Source organism: Portunus trituberculatus, chromosome 50 (genome assembly GCF_017591435.1).
Source record: "Portunus trituberculatus isolate SZX2019 chromosome 50, ASM1759143v1, whole genome shotgun sequence".
Taxonomy (NCBI): Eukaryota; Metazoa; Arthropoda; class Malacostraca; order Decapoda; family Portunidae; genus Portunus; species Portunus trituberculatus.
The window spans coordinates 16,788,486-16,798,485 of record NC_059304.1 but is presented as its reverse complement, the minus strand read 5'-3'; the positions used below and the strand labels follow the sequence as shown (position 1 = coordinate 16,798,485).

Below are 10,000 nucleotides of genomic sequence, written 5' to 3'. Positions count from 1 at the left end.
GGGTAGGATAACATTCAATTGGGATGAATTAACAGCATTTACACTACTAGCCCTGAATTAGTAACGAAACCTCACAGGCAACTTTAGTAGCGGAGGCAAAATGGCCACTCACAACTGGACATGAAGTAAGTATCTACTTTACAGTTTGATCAACTATTGGTTACAGGCCGCCTACAAAGTGAAGGTTCAGGGAAGGTTAAGGCAGACTGCATCCACTAATTTTTGGCAGCCAATGACAAGAAGCAATGGACCCTGAAAGCCACCGCCAATAAATAGCCTTACTCTGTCCAGCACACACAGTCATAAAAAAAAATGAGAAGAGGAAAACGTAAGTTGTTATTTCCTAGGACTGTAAGAATATACAAATGTTACACAGAACTTCCTTGCATTCAGTTTTTATATGCAAATGAACACAGCCTTCATTGAATGTTAAGAAGAAAAGGAATGATGTTTAAAGATAACAACTTGTGATGTACCAGTAGCATTCATAAATAATAAATGAGAATGCCTCATAAGATTAAGCTTAAGCATATATCAAATCATGGAGAGAGAGAGAGAGAGAGAGAGAGAGAGAGAGAGAGAGAGAGAGAGAGAGAGAGAGAGAGAGAGAGAGAGAGAGAGAGAGAGAGAGAGAGAGAGAGAGAGAGAGAGAGAGAGAGAGAGAGAGAGAGAGAGAGAGAGAGAGAGAGAGAGAGAGAGAGAGAGAGAGAGAGAGAGAGAGAGAGAGAGAAATCATCATAAGTAGTCACTGAGGCTTTTGACAAAAAAATATTAATAACAATTAATATAATAATAATAATAATAATAATAATAATAATAATAATAATAATAATAATAATAATAATAATAATAATAATAATAATAATAATAACAATAATAATAATAATAATATAATAGAAATACTTCACTATTTCAAAAGCTAGAGCAGATTACAATTTCAACAATAAAATAAGCTTTGATGAGTAAAGAAGAGTGAAGAGGCCAGTGGTGTAAGGAAGGCCAGCAGCCTCTCCTTCTCCCTCTATGCATGGAATGTCCTAGGAATGGTTAGTGTTGATCAGTCCACTCAATATCCAAGGCATGTCTGAGCGCCAACATAAGTACCCGGAATATCATGGTTCAGGCAATCTGGGAAACTTCACAGAAGCTCCTCTCTTTCCTAGGATGAAGCTGGATACTACCTTAGGATTACAGCCTTGTATACTATTATTATGATACAAACAATGCATTTTCATACACCTCTTCCAGAGACTCGGCTGCCATTCTTCTGGCAACCCAGCACATCCTCGTGACTCCCTAAAGAGCTGTGACTTAGCCAACTCTGTCAGTCAGTAAGTGGTGAGCCAGAAGCATCCCACATGTCTACATCAACTGGAAGCTAAATAATTATCAACCTAGAGCTTCAAAATTACATCTTGTGGCTCTGTAACAGGCACTTTGCACCTGTGACCTCTGACACAGGAGTCAACAAAATTCATGATAATGAAAACATTATGCAAATCATGAATAGATGAATGGTGACTGGCTTCAACTGTCAAATTATCTTTCTTAATAATATCAAATCATGAAGAATGAATTACAATTTAAGCCAACAGGAACCGGCTTCACAGCCATCTGGAATCACCACAGCTCTGCAGGCCACAGCAGCATCTACCCCCTGCATCACCGGCCACAGGGGGCATCAACGTGTTAACAAACTGCTCCAGTGCCTGACACAATTACCTCAATGCGGAAGACACCAGGAATTCCCCTTCATGTGAGAACTTGATAATCACATGGTAGAAGATATCATATCATCTTTCAACATCTGAATACTTTTTTTATGCATACAATATTGAAAAAAATCACTGAAATGCAACAAAATGTGAAATAAAAACCACGCTGATGATGCTGTTTAAGTTTTGTCGTCACCAGCTGGGAAGTGGACCTATGAAAGCCACAGAACTTCACTCACTTCTCCAGTGTGACCATGATGACTCACAACACTTCAAAATATAGCACCCAATTCTTATCTATCTAAAAGAGACACCAATGAACCTTCCTGATCAGTGACATAAAAGCTGCCTAGTTAGCTGCTCTTTTTTCAACAAATACTTACTTTTCCAAAAGTTTTATATGCTGCTGCCATAAAGAGCTGCCTAGACTCCTAGAGGCTTTTAAATTTCTCTATGCCTGGATATTGCACAACCATTACAAACTAACACAACAGCAGGTTACAATTACAACTTAAAAAAATCTTTGTGTAAATAAGCCATGAAATAAATATCTAAAGTTGTACTCCCTATGGAAACAATTACCAGCCTGTGAGATATCTGGCAGATCCATTACTTTCAACAAGACTCTATATTTGGTCCCTACAGAAGCATCACATAATGTGTCAACATTGTTTTCCTGTCCTAGAGCTGGTATGAAAGGTTACATACAAGTTCTTTCTATCACTTCTTCTCCACAACTCAGTCATAAGACTTGAAAAGCCAACAAGTATATGAAAATTAGAACAAAATAAAGTGCTGAAATTAAACTACATAGGGCACAGAGAGAATCTTAAGGGATAACTTGAGGCACTACACATCATGAATCCATTGGCTCTCCATTGCAAGTGTGTTTTGGTTGTTTGCTATCACCTATACATACATACATATATATATATATATATATATATATATATATATATATATATATATATATATATATATATATATATATATATATATATATATATATATGGATGAAAATGTGAAATGACGCTAGGGCACACACAAACTTCTCCTATTACTTAATGCTCCTCAGTGTGGTGTGCTACTTTGGGTAACTTTGATGGAATTTTTGGATACAATTTAGCTCAGTCATCTTTCACTTTGGCTTCCATGCTGAGTTCACCTTCATTACACCACACCACACCATTCCTCACGCTACCCATGACAATGCCAGCCTTCACTTCACAAATAACTTTTTCAAAGTGAGAGGTGACATATACATAAAATGACATATGAGGACATGGCAGAAGCTCCACAACCTCCTTTGCAGAGTTGGGTGTTGATGAAGACGATGGAACGCTGGAGCCACAATCCGGGTGAGGCAGGGCAGTGGCAGGCTGACTGGCCCACCACCACATTACACACAGTCCTCCATGCTCATCAGCAGCGGGTTGACGTACTCAAATCCCTCAAACTCGCTCTGATCGATGTTTTCAATGGCACGCCTGCAACACACTCAAGTTGTAGTTGTCATCATTCACACAAACTTTATTTCACTAAATAATGATATAATGATAATGTTTTTAGTACACAGCTACATAAGCAAAATGTAAATATCACAAGAGCCAATGTAAATATCATTGATTTTATTTGTAATATTAATTACTAAGTATTTCTTTCAATTTTTAACATATTTCAACTTAATGATAAATTTGTAAGTGTGAATCTGTCAATGCAACTTCACTCAAACTTACCTTCAATCTGATCTAGCTAACTGCTATTATGTACAACTGAACCTATTACAGAAACAATCTATAAAAGTTTGGAATTCAAATAGTCTCTGAAGGAGTTACTGACTTATCAAAGTGAAACATGATAATCCTGCTACAAATTATAATACAGTAACTGCTGGCCAGACTGACTGCTGAGACACACCACACCATCACACCACAACCTAACATGTACAACTGGCTTACCTGATGGATCTGTGCAAAGAGGAACAAGCAGCTGCTGCTGAGATAAAATATGAATAGTCTGGTGCTTTGCTACGTAATGTTCTAAATGGGAAAGACCAAGTAATGATCTCAAATATGAATGTGATCAATATCAATCCTTAGTAGCTCTGCTGTTTCAATAGTGCATGTCGCTACTCCCATTCCCATCAGAGTACATCATAAACATTCCTTAAGCAAGGCATGCTTGGCATACATTTAGAGATGTGGAAGAGTCACATTACAGCTGCCAGACCTTATGTTATTTCAGATTAGTGCTTTGCATCATGCTGTGTCACAATGTGCAAACCAAATTTTTACCTAATTACAATGTACATATCTGAACAAATGTGTTTCAGAATGACATCACTATTTCTACAATGGAATGAATAAGTCACCAGAAGGCAGCAGGTGTGAGGCAGAGGTAGTCAGTGACAGAGAATGTACTTACGCATCATCAGGAGTTAGCTGAATGGGTTCATCTGTAAATTCTGGGGGGAAGTTAGCCAGGTCACGGTCAGAGTCTAGCCGGGGGCGGTAAGGCGGGGGAACCTGTCGCTGCTCCAACTGTAAACACAACGTACACAGCTACTGACTCCCACCCAACACTACGTGTGTATGTTGTGTGTGCTACCAAGAGACACCACATCACACCCAGTTAGGAGCCACCAACAGGTTTGCCTCTAAAATGCCACATATTTGCACAGAAAACCACATACCTCCATTACAGACCAATGCACATTAAGTAAACAGCACTAAGATATAAAAATTACTGTACAGGCAATCTATAAGTTTAAAGTTATGTATCATTTACAAAATATAGTCACAAATATGCACCAGCAAAGTACTATGCTACCAATACCACAGCCCAATAAGTCTGTAATATAAGCCACATTAAAACAGCACTATTAAAACACACTGCCACTACACATGAGCACACCAGTACACAGGGCAGCAGCACCAATCACGAGAGAGGACCACTGGAATGCAAGTCATTGGTTAGGACCCGGGAGAACTGTTTTGCTGAGTCAATTGCACTGGCATCCAAGCTCATCCTGAAAGTGCTTGAGTGATTCAGTCCAGCTTATGATTAGAACCAGTTTTAGAATCATGTCAGGATTCATTCATCCCATTAATATGCAAGGCATGGATGAGTGCAATGATGCACAACTGAGACAGGCAGGCAGGTTAGCTTGTCATCAACAGGGCTGTTTCAGGATGGAATTATTTTAGAAAACAGGCAAAGGATGGAGCCCAGGGGATGAAGGTGCAGCACAGACCAGATACACACCACTGCTACACAAGTGGTTTGACTCCCACACAGCACAACAGATTTATGTTCCCAGCTACTGATAACTCTACAGGACTGCCTCATAAACCTCACAAGCTCACAACACTCTCACCAGCCTGTCAGCCTGACCAGCAGCACAACCAAGGGAGTGGTGAGGGAGGAGGCCACAGGAGAGCTAGACTTACTGGTCGTCAGGAGTAAACTGTACAGGCTCTGCTGTAAACTGGGGATCAAAGTTTTCAAGATCTCTTTCTCCATCCACCCGTGGCTTGAATGGGGTAGGAATTTGTTTTTGTTCCAGCTGAAAATGGCCATTCCAATGAATATGAATAGGAAAGATTCTTTTCTTTTTATACCTTTGCCAGTTTGCCCTTTCAAGAATGGCACAAATCACTTACTGTCTTGTCTAGCCAACATACAAACACATACACACACACACACACACACACACACACAAAGGGTAGAACTGTTGGTCTTCCACTCACTCCTGACAGTCACCAGACACATTTACAGACTTACAGGATGGTCTCACCAATCATTTGAACCTGGTCCTCTCCAGCAAGAGCCAAGCATACTAACCTCTGCACAATACATCACTTTTTAATACAAATATACTGCAAATTATATGAGCCTTCACAGTAAGATACAACAGATCTCTCTCTCTCTCTCTCTAGTACTACGCAATGCTACACAAACAAAATACTCCATTTACACTTTCATTGCCTCCACCTTTTAATCTACTGGCAACACTAGCACCCCTTACAGAACTCCATTATCTGAATCTTAAATCCTTTCCCTGTATTCCATAGCCATGTGCACCACTATTATGCAATCACACAGTCTCCTTATCTTCACACTTGCTGTCCTACCCTTCATCATAGGCATGCCCCACAAGTCTCAGCTCTTTACCAGTTTTGTCCTTGTCTATGTCTGAACCACGATATCTAGCATCTTCTCTCTCTCTTACACTATTTTTCCATTGAATATTGAATACCTCTTCACATATTTTCCCTTCCTTCCATAATGCTTCCACATACCTATGTTTATGCACACCTGTACTCCAGTGTTCCTAACCCTTGTTTTTACTTCTTTCACATAATAAAGTGAACTGATAGTACACCATTACACCATTGCAAACTTTTACTGCATATTTCACATTGTGTGCTTCCTAGTCAGTACTGTTACATGGTATATACATGCTTACACATCAATACTCCTGCAGTGCTCAAATTTAAATGCTAGCACGGGCATACTGAGAATATCTAACCTTCAATGAATCAAAGAAGATAAGAGAAGATTTATACAAAAGGTAGGTAGGGGAGAAGGGAAGAATATCAAAAAGAAATACAGTATACAGCAATTAAAAAAGAGACTGCATCATGGGGCTACCAGCTGAAATAAGAAGTGTATTAAATAATATGAAAAAGCTGAAAAGATAATAAAATCAATTTCCATTAAGATTTTTTTCTTACTCCTTTCCTTTCCTTACCATGTTCATGGTCTATGTGTTTACACCAATATGAAACCCAAGAATATGACAGGTTATGATCAGTACCTCTGCAAGCAATACCTTTCACTGCTTCTTTGAAAAATATACTCCTTGTTTGAAAGATCTTATAATGTAACTTTTTCTTTGCCTTACTGCTCTCTGATAATCTCATTCCTTGGTGATTTTTTCAGCTTCCATTGTCACATAAGGGGATGGGGGGAGGGGAGGCCACTCATTAATTTGTAGTGTCTCCCACAATTAACGTTCAACTTTCATTCTACTTTATAACTTGACTCTCGCAAGATAAATCCTTTGTATATATGAGTCAAGCTACATGGAGAAATAATGAGACATGTATTATGGAGGCAAGCTTATTGATGGAAACAGAACATAATTGACATACAAACATTCTTTCTAGTTATGAGATGCAGCAAAAATAAAAAGTTCTCCAAACTGACATGGCTACTGACCATTTCCCAGATGATGGTCTTGAAGAAGGGATGAGAAATTATGTCTGTAAAGCCAGTCTCGGGATGACAACCCAGGCGATCCACTGGATTCTTATTGAGGAAGCCCTTCAGGATGGAGGCAGCCTTGACTGACAGCGACCGAGGGATACGGATTGGCCGCTCAAGGATGACTGGAAATAAATAGTAGAAATATGATCTGTGGAAGATATACAAAGGAAGCAAACTTACAACATGAAATTTCAACTGCTTTTATTCACCTTGAAGAGGAAATCCTCTGTGTTGCAGTCAGGGTTGTCTGAAGCACCCACAATGTCAAACGGACTCTTGCCAGCCAGCATCTCGTACAGCAGCACACCCAGGGCCCACCAATCAACACTGACAGGGGACAAGGGACACAGTATCTCAACACAAAGGGACTGCATTCTATAAAACCAATCTACACAATCAATGTATTGCTTCAGTAAGCTCTTATCTTAAATCTAGCAGTTGACCTGTCTCAGACATTTAAAAAAAAATTCACACTGAATGCTAATTAGTGAATATGGAAAAGGAAAGAAGGGACATAAAAAAAGGCACTGATTCTTTACAATGGTTCACCATGAGAGAAATCCTTATCACCACAGCACCAAGGCAAGACATGCTCACCTGAAGCTGTACTCAACACCTTGCAGAATTTCAGGGGCAATGTAGTTAGGTGTGCCACAGAAGGTGGAGGTTGTGTCTCCCGGACGGATGCCTTCCTTGCACATGCCATAGTCAGTGAGCTTGATGTGGCCCTCATGGTCCAGCAGTACATTGTCTAACTTGAGGTCTCGATAGATGATGCCTTTAAACACAACAGGAAGAAAGAGAGGTTAATATGATGCATCTATCCTTCTCCCACACTACAACAACAAAACTCCTCATACACTGAGTCAGTTCCTCTTTACTTAGATGCATCTGAAGAAAAGATAGCAGCAGAAACGTTTGCATATACATTATCAATACTAGGAAACAATATCAATTACCCTTTTCATGGAGGAAGTTGAGAGCCAGACAGATTTCTGCAGCATAAAATCTAGCGTGTTCCTCTGGGAGGCGTCGCTGCCGCTGCATGTGGAACATGAGGTCACCACCACGCACAAACTCTATCACAAAGAAGAGTCTGGACGGAGTCTGGAAGCAGGAGTGCAGACCCACCAGGAAGGGGTGATTGGAAGCAGTCTCAAATACGTGTTTCTCAGTCTGAACCCAGTCAATGTCCTGAAACAGAAATAAAAATTATATACTATTACAAAAACCAAGGATGGATATTTGATACATGTTAACAAAATTTCTTCTTGATGCTGTAGGGCTAAGATGAATGAAAGATTACCTCATCATCTGTGACTAGTGTCTTCTTGATGACTTTCATGGCATAGATCCTTTTGGTCTTCTTGAGCTCCACCATGAGAACCTTGGCATAAGAGCCGCGGCCAATCACACGGATCAACTCAAAGTCATCGAGGCAGTACTGTCCGGCCTGGCCTGACGGGGACATGGGCTCACTGCTGCCGCCTGCAGAGCCACACAAATCACACACTTCATCAAAAAGAAACTTCACAGAAAATGTTTCTAGAAAGTCTTTTGTGTTCAATGAAATTACAAAGAACAAACAATTATAAGGATTATGTTGTATAGCTTGGCGATATAAAATGATGTTGTATGTATGTTTACCTGTAACTGCTGGCATCTCCACTGGTGTTTCTTCAGTTATACCTGGATCTGGAACAAACAGCTAGTAACCAACAGGACTCCTTAATGCTTATAACAAAAGTCAGCATTGTGCAAAATACCATTTACAGTAAATACTATCAAGAAGTACCTACATGCAAAACTTGGTTTTGTTTTCCGAAGCTAAACCTATGGAAAGCATTGTCTATTGATACTCATGTACAAAATCTGACAAAGAAATCAAACTACAGTACTTGCATTGATACTGAAATACTTCTGATAAAGTAATCATACATGTAGAACAATTTAATTCATCAAGCCCACGTGAGTACAAGAACAGCAGAAACAAATACACAACTGTTTACTCATCCCTTGTAATTACATAAGGAATCTCAACTGCAGAGGAACAGGCATACAAGGCCATGAGCAAAACATGATCCTCCATCACTACCTTTTCCTGAGATCTCCTCGGTGAACTCCTGCACTGCCATCCTGCCATTGGTGCCACTGCGGGGGAGGGTGGAGGATTCGTGGGAAGCAAGGGTGTCTGTTGAGGTGTCTAGATCAGCATTGCATGGCACCTTCTGCAGTTTGTGGCACTTCTTGTGGACGAGCAGCTTGCACTGAGTACACTTGAAGCCCTGCCGACCCAGACCCCAGATGCGGTCCTTGCAGAATTCACAGAAGGCACGCTGGCATCACCAGAGGAAAGTAAAGAGTTAGGAGTGTTGGTGGTGGTGGTGGTGGTGGTGGAATGAAGAAATTTTCACTTCATTAAATCTCTAAATTTTCTAAAGCCTCACCAACCACAAACCATTCTGTTATTCCCATTCCTTCATCCTCTTCCATTTAATTCACTATCATTCCCTAATCATTCAGTCCAATACATATATTCCTCTGTCCTCACCTTACTTTCCCTGTCACTCTCATTTCCTTAACCATTCCCTCAACTCGAGCCTCCACCCACTTGCCTTTCCCATCTCAACCCTCCATCTTATCTGTAATCTCTCCCTTCACACCATTACTCCTACTACTCACCCTGTTGAAGCGTTTGGCCTGGAAGATGTGGCCGTTCACCTTGTACAGCTTCCTCCATCGCCTCGCTCCTCGCCGGTAGATGCTCCCTAGAGACGAGAAACACCGTGAGTCTGCGCTGTTACATGCAGGACAAACGAGGCCAGGTGCGTCCCCATAGCATGCTGGCCACTTTCCCATCATGGTCCAAGTGAGGTGATGTGTCGTGTGTGGTGTTGGATGGGATGTGTTGTGTTGGTATGGAGGTATGATTAGTAGTGCTTGGGGTGTGTGTGTGTGTGTGTGTGTGTGTGTGTGTGTGTGTGTGTGTGTGTGTGTGTGTGTGTGTAAGAGAA

At 40.6% G+C, this 10,000-nt stretch overlaps 1 protein-coding gene across 3 annotated transcripts in view; it reads right to left on the bottom strand.

Moving 5' to 3' along the window:
- Window positions 1-10,000, bottom strand: part of LOC123499521 (atypical protein kinase C-like) — a 76,201-nt gene that overhangs the window by 1,260 nt on the left and 64,941 nt on the right. For 2 of the 3 annotated variants that reach the window (XM_045247579.1, XM_045247578.1), the window contains 8 exons: window positions 9,669-9,754; window positions 9,082-9,322; window positions 8,634-8,681; window positions 8,293-8,474; window positions 7,946-8,180; window positions 7,584-7,764; window positions 7,196-7,313; window positions 7,037-7,108 (listed from right to left, as the gene is read on the bottom strand). In XM_045247579.1, coding sequence (XP_045103514.1) covers window positions 7,046-7,108; window positions 7,196-7,313; window positions 7,584-7,764; window positions 7,946-8,180; window positions 8,293-8,474; window positions 8,634-8,681; window positions 9,082-9,322; window positions 9,669-9,754 — 1,154 coding nt within the window. In that variant the 3' untranslated portion in view covers window positions 7,037-7,045. Of the gene's footprint in view, window positions 3,203-4,139; window positions 4,256-6,938; window positions 7,109-7,182; window positions 7,314-7,583; window positions 7,765-7,945; window positions 8,181-8,292; window positions 8,475-8,633; window positions 8,682-9,081; window positions 9,323-9,668; window positions 9,755-10,000 lie in introns of those variants that run through there. The other variant, XM_045247580.1, reaches the window with a different exon arrangement.